Source organism: Mus caroli, chromosome 1 (genome assembly GCF_900094665.2).
Source record: "Mus caroli chromosome 1, CAROLI_EIJ_v1.1, whole genome shotgun sequence".
NCBI classification, from domain to species: Eukaryota; Metazoa; Chordata; class Mammalia; order Rodentia; family Muridae; genus Mus; species Mus caroli.
The window spans coordinates 118,270,153-118,286,925 of NC_034570.1; the positions used below are offsets into that span (position 1 = coordinate 118,270,153).

At 40.4% G+C, this 16,773-nt stretch overlaps 1 protein-coding gene across 1 annotated transcript in view; it reads right to left on the reverse strand.

The window, feature by feature from the left end:
* The window catches only part of Nckap5 (NCK associated protein 5), an 805,148-nt gene that overhangs the window by 588,777 nt on the left and 199,598 nt on the right, over window positions 1-16,773 (reverse strand). Inside the window, 1 exon segment of the mRNA XM_029471137.1 lies at window positions 11,688-11,761. Coding sequence (XP_029326997.1) covers window positions 11,688-11,761 — 74 coding nt within the window.

A 16,773-nucleotide genomic window follows, 5' to 3' on the forward strand; every position in this document is an offset into this window, starting at 1 on the left:
AAAGAAAGAAAGAAAGAAAGAAAGAAAGAAAGAAAGAAAGAAAGAAAGAAAGAAAGAGAATCACTCCTATATTCATGAGCAAATAAATAAATAAATAAACAAACAAACAAAAATCCATTATAAATTACCCATTTCATGTCTCTTTCTAAATTAAGAGGGACATTTTATCATCTGTTACTTCATGAACACTGCAGAGCTCCTCAAATGCATTTTTATCAACTGGACCACCCTGCTTAGAGTTTGTCTTTCAACTGCATGGGGAATGTTTGTAATCTTTATTTTCCCATATAAATCTACAAGATGCCTTTTCCTTGGGGCTCTTTACTTTAATTCCAAACAAATTATATTAAGTTCCTAGCTGTTACATTGATAAGTGTGATTCTAGGCATAACGAGGGCCAAGCAAGACAAATGTCTTCAGATTGGTGACATGGTTACCTGTGTCTCTGGTGCGCCCCAATATTATCACTTCAGAGTTTGATGTATCTGAGACTATTTTTGAAGAATATAACTTTATTTAAAGTAGATGTATTTTTCTTGTGTGTATATGTATATGTGAATGTATATTTACATGGTGTGTGTGTGTGTGTGTGTGTGTGTGTTTTGAGACTAAAATACAACCTTCTCATGAACCATCCACCTTGTTTGGGGGGACAAGTCCTCTCACTGGGCTGGAACTCATCATGTAGATTAGGCTGGCTGGTCACTGAGCCTAAGATCCACCTGCCTCTGCCTGGTCTGCAGTGGGATACAAGGGCATGTCGCTGCCAGCTAATGTGGGTTCCAGGGACTGAGCAAGGTGCTCATGCTTGGGTGGCAAGTTCTTTGCCAGCTAAGTCACCTCTTCAACCCTCAGCAGTGCAACCCTTTACGTCATTTGTGATCCTTTTCTACAATGTATTTCAACACAGGCTTTGGGTACCTAGCATCCATCATTAAAGTACACGTATTTTCCTATTACAGTAGAAGGCACATTCATACATCCATAGGTTAATCTAGCAACTCTGTCTATAATGTACTTCATTGGGTTAAATATAAATAAAACTAGATCTGACTTCCTCATCATCCTTGGTATAGCTGAACCTTCAATTGTTTTCTTGGCCCTAGATGACTTTTATTCAAATACTGGGCATTCCCTAAATAAGCAAGAAAGCAGACATACACAAATCACCCAAATAAAGTCTGCTATGAGCCTAGGAAGGTAGTGATGTGTCTCCTTAAGTGGCTTCAGAACATGAAGGCTGAACATACCCTTACTCCCTAAAGTAGGTCCTGTAGTTGATGTTAAGTAATCCCTGGGTATATGGCTTAACCTGTCATCTTCTTTAGGATGGTCCAGTGCTGACATAGCTATTGAAGCATGAGCCAATGCCCAGCTTCATTATCCTCTGTGCTGGGCAGAAGGTGTGGCTTAAAGACTAAACTCTTATCCTGGTTGGGGACTGGAATTGTCTGACTCTCGTAAACAATTCCTGGTGGGTAATTGGGGAAATGGCATTGATGACTGTCCAGAGGGAGGCATGGGTCTTGCACTTTGCGGAGAACAAAACTATGATTTAGAAATTTAGCACAAGGGTTTAGAGGAGGAGAAGCAATAGATAGCTCAATACCCTGGTCTCCTGTTGCTTTGGGGAGGAATCCAGGAGCTGTTACAGAGTTGGCATAAGGCACTGCTAGCTCTCATTGCTGTTAGAGAGCATGGAATTCTGTGTCTGCTGCACATCTAACCCCCCAGAGATAGCCTCTTTATCTCCTGAAGGGATTTAAACCAACTACAGTTCTTATTTTATTCTGTGTCCACTGTTAAAGATGCATGCAGAGAAAGTTTGCATGTTGCCAATTAAAATCCCCCTCCCCAGTGGAGGTCTATGATTCCAGCAGAGGCAAGCATTTAATACTCATGGCTCCTTAGTCTCCATGCATTAACCCCATGAGGAGAGAGGCATACTAACACGTGAAGAGGCTGAATAATATAAGAGCCAAGATACATGGGATGGAAATCTCTGGGATAGTCAGAGACTGACGCTAAACAGGATTAATTCTTGTTTGTACCTGTGCTTTACAAGTGCAAGCCAACCTTTTCAATAGATCATTACGAACTTCTCATGGCTTCCAGCAGGCAGTTTTAATATTATTTTAGACATAGAGACAGAAACACACAATAAATAAATAAATAAATAAATAAATAAATAAATAAATAATTGCAAAAGCAAGTTTTAAAAAATATCCCTTTAACATAGTCTGTATGTGCATATGTGTATTGCCATTCTGTATCTGTGGAGGTCTGAAGACAAACAATGGGAATCAGGTCTCTCCTTCTCCTATGTGGGTCCCAGAAACGGAACTCATGTCACCAAGCTTAACAACAAGCACCTTCACCCACTGAGATGATCTAAAAGTGGAATTCTGTCTGTGTTACGGAAAGAATTCTTTCCTGGAAGTAAGCTTTAGAGGCATGGATGCCAAAACTTCTGCCGGAAAATGTAAACTGACATCACTGTTACAGAGAGCATGGAGGAATATCTGGGATGAGGGTCATTTTATGTCCGTCTCCATTTCCTTGGGACAGCATACAAATCCAGAGAATGAAAGCAAGTTGTATTAATTGCAAATACTCTTTTCTTTTAGAGTAGGGATCACAGATAAACCAAAGAGCAAAGGAGAACTTCTAGGTTTCAAGAATTTTGTTAAAACTCTTTGATGGCTAGAAGGGAGGCGCCTCCGGCCTCTTTTTCTAGCAGGTTCTGTACATGTTGATCAATTAAGTGCTTCAGTCTTTCTGGCAGTGCAGGAACCGTGCCCCACAGGAAGCAGGAGTTAAGTGCTTTCTCAAAGCAAACAGTTCGTAGTCAATATTTTATAGATTCTTGGAATTAGGTATCAAGGTTTTGTCTGCCCTTCAGAGAGGAGAGGGTGAGGAAACAAAATGAAACAAAAATCCCTAGAGTTTCAGTCTGAGGACATGGCTCATTCAATGAACTACTTCCCATGCAAGCATGAGAACCTGAGCCTGGATCAGCAGAACCTATGATAAGAAGCCAGGCATGGTGGCATGCATCTGTAAGCTCAGCACTATGGAAGTGGAGGCCAGTGGATCCCTGGAGCTCACTGGCCTTAACAGCCCAGGGCAATTGAGGAGTTCCAAGCCAGTGAGAGAGACTGTCTGGAAAAAAAATCAAGATTGACAGCACTGAAGGAATACCAGCTGAGATGTCCTTCTGCCTACACACACACACACACACACACACACACACACACACTCACACACACACACACACACACACCACATATACTCTCTCACACATACTCATACAAACAGAGAGGGACAGACAGACAGACAGACAGACAGAGCAGGAGAGAGCTTGGCTCTGGCTTTTCTGAATCACCCTTTCTCTTGCCAACAATATATACATGTCACATTGTCATTATGCCTCACTATCAACCTTCTAGCCCATTATCTTCAGGGTGAAAAATATGGAAGATGATTTGAGTTTTATATGTTATATTGTTAGATGTCAAGACTAATAAATACAATGCCCTAAGGACTGCTTCTTAGTAGCACAATTATAGGACATGTTCCAAAATGGATTGGATTGGGGGTAGTTTTTACATATGCATGTATGAGGTATGTGTAGATGTGGATGTGCTCATTCATGAAGACTTGAGGTGGGCATGGAGTATCTTTCTCCGTTGCCCCCCCCATATATGTATAACATATGAATAAGGCCAACCCCCTGAGAAATTCGGCAATTGCCAAGTTTACAAGTAGGTGTCACCTAATGTTTTCAATTTACTTGGACATGGCCTATTTTCTTAAATTATCTGTAGTGACCCAAGGTGTTGGTGTTTCTGCAGTCTATACTTAGGGCAATGCTTCCATGCATGATTATTTAAAGCACCGGTTCTCTACAAGAGATGAGATATTAATGTCCTCTGGTAAATTCTAGGGAAATATCTGCAGATATTTTGGGTTGTCACAATATGTGTGTTCCTAGCAAGTAATGAGTAACAGTCCAGGATTATCTTAAACACCATGAAATCCAATGACAACCTTTATCCCTATGACAAGGAAGTGGTAGTTTGTTGAACTTAGTGTTTATGAACATGGTGCCCCAGTGTGCTTTCTCTTTCTGTGAAAAGCACTGACCAAACCAACATGAGGACAAAAAAGTTTATTTAGTTTACACTTTCATGAGGCCCATCGCTGAGGGACATCAGGACAGGAAACTCAAAGCAGGAGCCTGCAGACTGGGATGGAAACAGAGACTAAGCCAGTGTTGCTTTCTGGGTTGTTTCCAGGCTCACAGTCAATTGCCTTTCATTGATGTCTGGCCCCCAAATGCCCAGTGGTGGCCTGTCCATAGTGATTGTGGCTCTCTCACATCAATTAGCGATTAAGAAAATCCCTATAAACATGCCCCACAGGCCAATCTGATGGAAGCAATTTCTCATTTGAAATTCCCTCTTCCCAGGTGAACACTTGGGAAGTGTCAAGGTGACAAAAAACTAACCACCATGTTTGGTGGACTTAAGTCTATGCATCTATGCATGGATGCCCTGGTCCTCTCCAAATATGGTTGTCTTATTATGGTCATAGAGACCTTTGTGTGTGTGTGTATGTGTGTGTGTGTGTGTGTGTGAGTGAGTGAGAGAGAGACAGAGAGAGAAAGACAGAGACAGAGACACACACACCGAGAATATGCTAGAGGTCAACCTTGGAATTCTGAGACACAATCTCTCACTGGAAAGAGGACCTCAGTGATCTCCACAGGCTCCACTCCACTGTTTCCACCTCCTTAGCACTAGGATCACGAGCAGGCCTCCATGCCTTCATTTTTATGTAGGTGTTTGCAGGACAGGGGTGAGTGTCTGGCTCTGGGAATCCACGGAATCCCAGATGGGTGGGTGCTGGACAAGGGGCAGTCTTAGGTACCAGGTTCTCAGATTTGGGCATCCCAGGCACCACTGGACCCCTCTGAAGAACTAAGAACAGAATGGGGGTGGCCCATGAGAGTCCTTGGTCCAGTCTGTGGCTGCAGGAAGGCCTTCTGGTGGGAGGTTAGACACAGCTCCTTAGGTAAAGCCTATCTTATCATTTGAACATGGCAGACCTTGATGAGCAGAGACAGTCTATGGTTTTATAGCATTATTGTTGAAAGGCAGGAGAAAGATAGAAGGTAGAAAGAGAAGCCGGCCATGGCCACATGGATACCTGGGGAAAGGAGAGAGAGAAGGAGAGCTAGTGATGAGAGTAAGAAAGGTGAAAGCTTAAAGAGAGGCGAGGAGGGGTCAAGCAGCCCCTTGTATAGTGGGCTGGGCTATCAGGTAACTGTGGGGAGAAGCATGCCTGGCTATAGTCAAGTAACTGTTGGGGTGGAGTCTAGCCAGAATGCCAGAAGCTTGGAACATTGTCTGGGTGACTTATAGTCACACAGTTATGGAGTTGGGGGCTCTGTGGTGTCAGGCACCTGACTCTGGGAACGAGGTTCACTTTTCAGTCCCTTGAAGAGTCTTCTACTGGGTTGCCGGAGCAAGCCTCACTCAACCAAAATAGGCTGCCTATCACAGCTCTACAGGTGTTAGGGATCACACTCAGATTCTTATGTTTGTGTAGCAAGCATTTCTTCAGCCTGAACTTTTTATTTCTTACAGTAGATCTAGAGTGTCTCAATTATGACTTAGAAAATCCAAAAGGGATAACTTAAACATTATCTGGTGAGTTATTGGAAACCTGTTAAATCTGTTTTGATTAGTTATTTCTAGTAAATTCTTCAAACTTTTGTCCCATATTATATAGTACCCTCACACAGTATTTGGGATTATCAAATGACTAGCATAAAAGATATTTGTTAAGTATATATTTCCATAAATACAATATACTACACTACAAGCAATTGCTGTAGTCTTGATGCTTTGAACTCTAAAACAGTAAGTCTCCTAGTGACCTTTATTTGACACCACCTAGACAAATATAGGAGGCAAGTCTTGAGATTGAGGAATTACCTGCACAAGGTTAGCCCAGGGGAATTTCTGTCTTGATTGTTACTGTGGGCAGCACCATCCCCTAAGCAGGTAACCCTGGGCTCTATAAAAAAGCTGGCTAAGCATGAACTTGAGAGTGAGCTAACCAACAGTGTTCCTTTGTCATTTCTGATTCCAGTTCCTGTTTGAGTTTCTGCCCTTACATTCCTCAGTGATGGAAGTATAAATCAAATAAATTACTTCCTCTTGTAAGCTGCTGCTGGTCATGGTGTTTGCCACAGAAAGCTAGAATATTAGCTATAGTGACAGCTTCTTTCTATAGAGAAAGGAACTCATCCTGAGGATTGTTCATTTGCTAGTTATGACAGGCTAAGACAAAAGGCCTCCCATCCCTTAGTCTCCTCCTCTTTCCATAGCTGGGAAAGTACGCCACTGCCACTGTTCCGCACATATTTCACATGTAGGATGAAAGTATAAATTCATTCATGAATATTCATGAGTTCAATTTGTGATTTCCAATTGTCTATAAATTCTAAACTCTTGAGGCTACAAATGGATAAAGATTTTTATCAAGTGTTAGAGATATTTTCTACTATTATTTTTCTTATGATCTTTCATGTCAATCAAAGATATTTAGCCAAATCAGAAATTGTAGGGTTTATAAAAATCATCACATACAAAAAAAAAAAAAACTTTCATCTTAATGTTAACTTACCATATCAGAACAAATTAAGACAGAGGAAATCAAGAGTGTGGTTTGACATTAACTAATATACATGTCATGTGGGTATTTTGAAGATTTTATTTTTAGTTCTGTGCATGCAGGGATGTTGCAGGCACATAAGTACAATGAACACAGAAACTACAGAGGCCAGGAGAGGATGTTGGAGCTGCTGAAGCCAGAGTTACAGGCACTGGTGAGGCGCCCAATATGGCCGCTGGGAACCTAACCCAGGTCTTCTGTTTAAGCAGCAAGTGCTTCTAACTGCTGAGCAATTTTTCCAAACCACATCCATTTTTAAGGTCAATTAGGAAGGTACAGAGGGAAAAACGGACTTTATTATATATTTAAGAGGGTTTAGATTTAATTGTAGATTCTGATTCCATCCATTTCTTTTTATGCATCCATAAATATTTGCCTTTTTAAAAAGAATTTGCTGGTACCAAAGAGATTGAACCTAAATGTCTGTTATTGTTGGATGGCTGTATTTGAGCTCCACAAATTCCCATATAATTCCACATCTCAAAGACAGATGATAGGACTATTTTTATAATACACTAAACAGGAACCCAAAATAACATAGCTACCTTGAGGATGATTACAATATATTTTTGTGTCATTGCAGATGCTGAAAAAACAAGTAAAGCCTGAACTTCCTCAGTGAAGCTAAGGAAACTAAAAATATTTTTCCGTGAGTATATATGCCTGTGTAAATGTTTATATGTGCACATGCATATACATGTACATAAAGGCCAGATGACAACTTTAGATTCCATTCCGTGGAGGCCTGTCAGCTCACTGTTTGAGATAGAGTCTTTCACTGACCTGGAAATTGCCAGTTAAATATATTCAAGTACTTGACTCTAAAATTATAATATACTTATGTACAATTTTAGTACATCAGTTAATGTGAGGAGCCACAATAAAAGGTTCACCCCCCCTATGATAATTGTAGCAGTCACCAATCACCGGCACGATAAACACATGAGGCTATGACTTAAGGGGAGTTTGTCTAATTTCAGACACTCTAGTTAAGCTCAGGTACATGACACAAGGATTTTCTCAAGATCCCCCAGACAGCATAGGTCTATGTGATTCATGAGTAAAGTGTTCACAAAACCTGATCATCACCAGGAAGGACTTTACACACCAATCCTTGACATTCATGTATTCTTAGAAGTTCTGATATCACCTTAGACCATGACAAACCCTCCCACTTCAAGTCAGTCAAGTCAGGGTCAGTTTGGAAAACAAAAGCAACTGTAACTGCATGATTTAGTATAAAGTTTAGAAATCTATTCTTGGTCTTCTTCTTCTTTTTTTTTTCCATGATAGCCTTTTCCATCTCTTCACTGATAGTCACTCTGACCACTCAAATAGCATTATTACCCTCTGTTGTTATTCAAATAGAAGGAGACTATTGAACCCTCTGACATCGTACCTGAGGCTTTATTGCTCCAAAAAGAACGCTGTGGAAGTTTGCACACAAAACTCTGCTCGCTTACCATGCTTGAAATGAGATTTAACTCAGCCATGTCTAAGACCAATGATGTTTATTAGCTATTCCTTTCCCATGCATGTTGTTACTTGGTTCAAAGAGATGGCAAACCATATTCCTCCAATGTGATGTATACACAGTATATGTTAATACTTACTGTCCAAATTAAACTCCAATTTTTTTGTTGCTCTATATATTTCTTGAAAGACAGAGCATAGGGAACAGTCTACACAAGGAGTTTAAATGTAATTTTATAAATGTCATAGATCAGTTTTAAAATGTGCTTTCAAATAGATCTATAGAAAAGTACAACTTAAACATTGCAGCTTTGTACATAGTTGCTAGTTTAACGTATGCTCTAGTTTACCAAAAACGAACAAACTAAGAACAAATAATTATGAAGGTTATAGTTCCCCAAAACAAATCTTGTTAATATCATATTAGCTAATAAGCAAATGACTGGTGGACAAGAGACACAATTCCATGGTTAGTGTTTGCTGTACAAACAGGAGAATCAGAGTTTAGATCTCCAGAAAAGCCATGTAAACATCAGTGGGTGTAGCAGTCTGCCTGTAATTCGAGTGGATACAGAGGATCCTTACAGCAAGCTGTTTAATGACACCAGCTATAGCAACATGTTCTGGGTTTGCCCGAAAGACCCTGCCTCAAGGATGTGTTAAAAGAGCAATGAGGATGCTTCCTGACATCAACCTTAGAATTCCACATGCACAACCATGAACTCACTTATGAACTCAAAGCAGCTGTGGTTACCTACACAAGTCCCACACAAGATCAAGCCCTTCAACATGGAGGGGAGGGGTTTACAAGGCCCCACCCCCAGCTGAGGAGCTGGTGATTGCTGAGAGAGGGAAGTTTCCTGGTAGGTCCTCCATGCTCCAGTGGATGGCCCCATACCCACAAGTACATGGGCAGCACGCTTCAGATGTGGTGAGTTATAAAAAATATATTTACTAGAGAAAGAACTGAAGGAGTTGAAGGAGCTTGCAGCCCCATAGGAGGAACAACAATATGAACCAACCAGTACCCCCAGAGCTCCCTGGGACTAAACCCAACAGCCAAAGGGTACACATGGAGGGACCCATGGCTCCAGCTGCATATGTAGCAGAGGATGGCCTTGTTGGACATCAATAGGAGGAGAGGCCCTTGGTACTGAGAAGGCTCAGTGCCCCAGTACAGGGGAATGCCAGGATAGGGAAGTAGGAGTGGGTGGGTTGGTGAGCAGGGGATAGGGGGATAGGATACGGGGTTTGGGGAGGACAAACCAGGATAGGGGATAACATTTGAAATGTAAATAAAGAAAATATCTAATAAAAAAAAGGGCAAGAAGTTGAAAGTGGGTAGAGAAGTAAGTGGTGGATCTGCGGGAGCTAGACAGATGGTTGAAGAATGAATATGACCAAAATACATTTATGTGCATGTCATATTACCAATTAACACAAATATAGTTAAAAAAACAAAACTTATGAATCAACTGAAACATTTTCCCAGTAGTATTTTTATGTATGGAGCAAGATTTATATATTACTATGACCAAAGATTATGCACTGAATGAAGAAAAATATATAGTACTTTATCCCAAACTGGAACTAGAGGTAAAAATGGACACATACATAAATGAATAAATGACTATGGGAGCTTCTTTGCCCTCCCCGCTTGGGACAAAGGCAGTAGGCAGGACAACACTCATGTAGCCTGCAGCGTGTAATAATGGACTCGCAAATGTATTTCAAACTATCAAGAGATACGGAGGTCATAAGAAAAGCAATCCAAACACCATCATGGCGATTGCAAAGAGCACACTCACAGGACCCTAGAAAACTAACACATGACAGCCATCTTTCCAGTTTATTCCCAGGGGACCCGAGAATGACTAAATGACTTGGGAGGTTTAAGCCCATGTTACCAACTTCCATTCTAGGGTGCTTGGACAAAGGTCTCAAATTACTTTCTAAACATAGAGTCAGAGCCCTCCACATAAAACACAATCTCAGCATGGAAAAAATACTGCCCAGAAGCCTTCCAGGACAAATCTTCTCAATGGAAGAACCAGAAACCTGTCCACTTTTCACTGAAGGAAAGCAGCAATAATCTGTGAATAGGGAAGTTAGTAGAGAATTTGTGTCGACTTTCTGACGTATTCTAAGTTCACCATGTGGCATTCCCACCTGCTTACTCTGGCAATCCTAGACCTGAGGACAAACTCTCAGCTGTTCCTTTGCTTTAATTATAAATTTCCATTCTCCAAGTTAGGGCTTCATTTTAAAACATTTTAAGTATTTTAATTATTTTTTAAATTTATACAATGCATTTGATCATATTTTTTCTTGTGGCCTCTTTATACTGTTAAAATTTTTATGTAAATCTAGATACACAGGTATACAAACTTGATATCCAAATCAAACATCTACTAATAATAAATAATAAATGTACTTAAGGCTATTTTTATAAAATACAATAGATGTATAGTTTTATCATTCATTAAATATAACAGTAACTCTGCAAGCTGATGGGATGGATGCGCTTATTTCTTACATGAGCAATCACATCTAGGCTGAATATTTGACACTGTAAGAAACAAAGCATCTTCCACATCTTTCATAATCGACTGGTACTTTATTTTCATAACTGTCAATTTGGGGAATAGCATTATATATTCATATAAATTCATAGTTCAAAAAGTCAGAAGTATATCTCAGGTTATTTAGAAAAACAGCTGAAATTTCTGTCCAAATCACATGCCAAAATTCATGTAGCAGGTTATTTTATGGAACCCAAGTTAGAAACTTAAACAGCAATCTAAAAGTGAAACATTCTAATATGACACCGTCTCGATATATATTAATTTGTTGCTTTCATGCTGTGGGAAACAGGAAACTCTTAAACACTTTTGCTCTTGGAGAACATGAAAAACACCCACCATGTTTCTCTAAGATTATAAAATGTAATGCACAATAAAGACACGATAACTTCTAACACGCACACTGCGCTGGGTCCTGACTCTGCATGGCAACGCTGCATAGCTTGACATACTGGGAAGTCTGCAGTGTACTCAGAACAGAGCCTACAGCATAGGGGCATGCTGCCAGAAGTGCCAGAAAAATCATCATCCGCTTCATATTGAACTGATTTCTGGCCACTGAACATTTGGAAACCTGTCCCTGTTTCCAACTGTTTGTACAATGTGAGCCCTCCTGGGACCAGGACTGGCAGTTTTGGAAGCAAGGTGCTCCTACACGCTTCAGTACTTAGGTAGTTCTGGAACTAAGTAGAAGGAGCTACATTTAACCACACCCCCTGCTCCATGACAAAGCCAGTTACAAGAATTAAGCACACAAGTTAAAATGCTTGCCTTGACTGTCCAAGGACTGGGTTCAAAACCCATCACTGTACAAATGACACTTTTAAATTCCAGAGCTATGCAGATTACTACCTGAGTCGAGAAAGATTGAAGTTTGAATTAACTCACCGCCAGAGACTTCTGTGTTGCTCCCTGAGTTGTGCCAGCAGGTGTTCGATGCATTTGTTAGAGTCCATGTATTCCTGCACAGACAGACATGAGAGAGAAATACTGTAGATTCATGTCTATTCACTGAAAATAACACATGGAATTTCAAAGCATTATTGAAATATTTATTCTGGTGACATTAGCTTATTTCATTGATTTGCCACATGAAACAATTCCTTGTAGAAGAGATGGGGAGAAGGTTTGCTGGAAAAATGAGGTCCTGAGTCCAACTCCCAGAACCCATGTTTAAAGAAATAAAGTCAGTTGTGGTGACCTGTGTTTATAATCTTACCTCTGGGGAGATGGCTCCTACAGTTTACCAGATCTTTCTTGCTGGTCAGCCAACCTAGAATTGATGAGTTCTAGATAAATGACAGCTGCTGTCTCAAAAAACCACAGTGATGGTACCCCAAAGAAGATAACTGAGGTTGGCTTCTGGCATTCATGTGCGTGCACACGTGCATGTACATTCACTGCAACAGTCACTATGCACTAAGATTACATCTCTGTCTCTCAAAGAACTATATAACCCACAAGATAACCCTCTTGATGCCTTTCCCAGTTCTAGAAGTCTGAGCCTCTGTGGTTCAGTCATTTGAACATGGTAGCACTCCTTGACCTCATGTGAAAGATTCTATAAACAAACTTCCAAAGTGAATGTGGAGTTTATTGAGTCAGTGGGAAACTCCTCTGACTTTCAAAAAGCCAACATTTCATACCTATGCACCTGTGTTTTACTGAAAATCACAGGAAATCGGTGTTCACACAGTTGGAAAAAATATTATGTATATGTGGAGGCCTTGGCTTTTATGGCCTTTGGGTAGCCATTTTAAAGTAAGAATAAACTCACAGATCATTTTATATGGTTATCCTATTCTGTGGATGTGTTCCTGTTCCTCCATCTTCCTATAGATACATGTAACTTGTAGCTATGTTTGTGTGGATCTAGTGAACTAAATTGTCGCCTCTTCTATGAAGATGTGATGCAGATGAAGCAGTCGTTTATCCAGAATATGAAGAATAAATTTGCTGAGGATCACATAAGGATATAAGCATAACTCTGTGTGTGTGTGTGTGTGTGTGTGTGTGTGTGTGTATGTGTGTGTGTGTGTGTGTCAGTGCCATATTGTTTTTGTCACTGCGGCCTTTGTGGCACAATTTCAGACTGTGTGTGACATGCCAGCATGGCTGTTTCCTCTGTGGATTGCTTTGGATGTTCAGGGTCTTAGGTTATTCCATGGGAATTTTAGCATTGTTTTTTCTAGATCTTAAGATTTTGATGGGAGCTGGATTTGATCTGTAGATCACTTTGGTAATATGGCACTTTGTGTTATTTCTGTCAGTCCAGTAGCATGTGAAGTCTTTCCATCTTCTGGTGGTTTCTTAGGTTTTTCTTCTCTTAAACTTTTAACATAGAGGTCTTTCACTTCCTGGATTTTCTTTTCTGTATGTAATTAAATTAGAAATAAAGATCATCAGAGGGGAAGGAGAGACCTTAAGAAGGAAGCAGGGGGAAAGGATAGGGAAACACTTGAGGGAACAGCAATTAGAATACACTGAGATGGGGAAGAAGTTGAGGGAGGAAAACACACTAGAACCATGTAGAATGAGACACATGTTTGAAATGTCATCATGAAACCCATTACTATGTTATTGTGATGACTTTTAAAGATTTATGTTTTTAATTATGTGCATGTGTGTGGAAGAGTTTGTGCAGGTGAGTGCAGTGTCTGCAGAGGCCAGAAAAGGTCCAACTGATGTGGGTGCTGGGTAGCAAACTCAGGGCTTCTACATGAGCAACTGTTCTTCATCACTGACCCATCTCTCCAGCCTCCAAACCCATTATTTTGCATGCTATTTTAAAAACAAATTTAAAAATTGTAGATAGACTTATATATATGACTATAGTTATGATTTCAAAACCTTATCTGAAAAAAATGAAGAGTTCATGTTACATATGAAAATCCTATAGAAAAGTCTATTGACTGTGAAACCTGCATTCTGAATATGTTATTTCTGAATACATGGTCCATAGTTGATAGCGCTTCAGTTGCCAGCGTGCTAACGTAGTGCATAAAAGCTTCAGTTACTGTTTCACTCTGGATATTTCTTCCTTTCCTGCTTGACGATCTAACCTGAAACTCCCTGCTCCTCACTCACAGCTGGCAGAGACTGAATGGTATACAGTGATTTCTACATTAAAGGTGTGGGGAAACCTGATGCTTTATTACATAAATTATGAGATATACTAGGGGCTTTGGTTAATATTGATATTTCTCTTTCTGAAGCACAGATTCATTATGAAACATAATCTATCATAATCCATCGCTTCTACAGTGATATCTGCTTAATGGGAAGACAGGATGCAGCTCAGAACTGAGCTGAAGCCATTAACGAATTCCAGACCTTGGCTCTACTGTGGGAGACATGAAGATAGCTTACTCCCTTTCCCAAAGCATCACAGCACATAAATATAAGGCATTCTCCTAGTGTGATAAGCCTCTCTCTAAACATTTGTTACTGTAGATATATTAACTTTCTCTAACACTTAGGTAAGGAGTCATATACCTGATGAATTGATATGCATTTTTCAGGTGACTATAGAATAAATCCTTAAATCCACAGTTCTCAACCTGTGTGTTATAACCACTTTGGGGGGCGTGTGGTAGTGTGAATGAAAATGATTGCCAGAGACCCAAAGGGAGTGGCAATATTAGGAAGTGTGGGCTTGTTGGAGTAGGTGTGGCCTTTAGAGAAAGTGGCAACTGGGGGCAGGCTTTGAGGTCAAGGCCTAGTGTGACTCAGTTTTTACCTGCTGCCTACAGCTCAAGATGTGGAACTCTCAGCATCTTTTCCAGCAGCATTTCTACCTACCTTCAACTATGCTCCCTACCATGATGACAATGGACCAAACCTCTGAACTGTAAGCCAACCCCAGTTAAATGTTTTCCTTATAAGAGTTACAGTGGTCACAGTATCTCCTCAGAGCAATAAAACCCTAATCATGTCACACATCAGATATTTACATTCTGGTTTATAACAGCGACAAAATCACAGGTATGAAGTAGCAGTGAAATAATTTTATGCTTCGGGGTCACCGCAACATGAGGAATTGTATTAAAGGAGCATTTAGAGAGGTTGAGAACCACTGCCTTAAATAAAAATACCGGACCTGTTGAAATTGAAGCAGATGAGAGATCCTGGCATATACATGTTTATTGCTACCAAGATATGGAATCAACACAGATATCCACCACTAGATGAGTGGATAAAGAAAATGGTACACACCCAGACACAGACACACAGACACACATAGACATACACACACACACATTGGGGATAAACGGAGAAAGACTATCAGTGGGGATGAAGAAGGCTAAAGGGAAGTGGGGAGAAGAGCAAGAAGAGGGGCAAAGACAGAGAAAATAGAGCCATGAGATTGCTCAGTGGCCTACAGCATTGCTGCACAAGCCTGAGGGTTGTGGACTGATCCCTGGAAGCCACATTAAATCTACATCCAACGGTGGGCTTCTCAAGCCCCAGCACCCTCACAATGAGATGAGGGCAAGGAGAAAAATAGTCTAGAATTGCATGGTCACTTAGCATGGCGGCAAAAGCGAAAAAAGGGCATGCCTCTGCAAGATGGAAGGAGAGAGCTGGCACCAAATGTGAGCCCTGACCTCCACTCCTGTGATGAAACATATGAGTACCTGTATGCATGCATGCATACATACATACACACACACACAGACACAAGAAAATGAATTAAAAATGTAAGATAGTGGGTGTTGCTTCCCTATATCCAACATATATTTAATAACCTATCATATGTATGCATACACACACATATGTGTGTGTGTGTATTTACTTATGCATGTGTGTGTATGTACATTTATGTATGACATGAAAGCAGATTGGGGACTTTCTGAGGTAAGGAAACTGCACATGGAAGGTCAGCTGGGAGGTGATTAATAATAAGGTATATTTGACTTATTACATATATATGACTATGAAGTCAAATGGAATTCAATATTATATGCTAATGAAACATTCATAATACTTTTTTAAAATTAGAACTCTTCACTGTGGTAGGAAGTTGCCTACAGTTTCCAGCACTCTGATCAATACAGATATCCATGGTTAAAAGAGTCTGACATTATCAAACACATCAATCCTGAAATATTTTCACCTTGAAAACTAAACCTAAACATTTATCCAAGTTGAAACACGTTTCCTTTACTTCTTTCTTTTCCATTCAGTGATTCTTTAAACACAGTGGTGTGCCAAGTAGTGTGTCCAGCTGTGCAGATAGAGTACTTCAAAGGCTAATGTCTCTTCCCTAGGGAGGTTATTATGTTTCAAGGGAGAAATAAGTAAATGAACAGTTATTTCAATCAAGTCTGTGCATGCTATGGAGAAGATTTACATATGACAGAAAAGATTGGAAATGAAGGCAAGCTGTTGGTCAACATTTATTGTCAATTTGACAGGCTTTGGAATCCTCGGGGCGACAAACCTTCAGACATATCTGTGAGGGAGCTTCTAGATTAGGTTAGACACTGGCCATGCCTATGAGGAATTCTCTAGATTGAATTCATTGAATCGGGCCAACCCTCCCTAGAAGCAGGAGACACCATTCCCCTGGCTGGACTGCTAGAGTGAACAAGGAGCCAGGAAGCTGATCCTGAGCGCTTGCTCGGCCCTCTCTGATCCCTGACTGCAGAAGCCATGTGACCAGACCCCTCCCACCCCTGCTGCCATGATGCCTCTGCCACAAAGGACTGCACCCCTGAACTGTACACCAAAATAGAACCCCCCACCCTTAGATTATTTTTGGCAGGTGTGCTACCAGAGAAAAGGGAAAAGCAGCTGGCACCAAAAGGTATTTTATCGAAAAGTAAGACATATTTTTCTCCCTTTCTATGTCTGTCTGTCTGTCTGTCTGTCTGCTCCTTGACAGTATCTCTCTATATGGCCATGGCTGGCTTCAAACTCCCTTTGTAAGCCTAGATATTCTTTTTTTTTTTTTTAATATTTTTATTACATA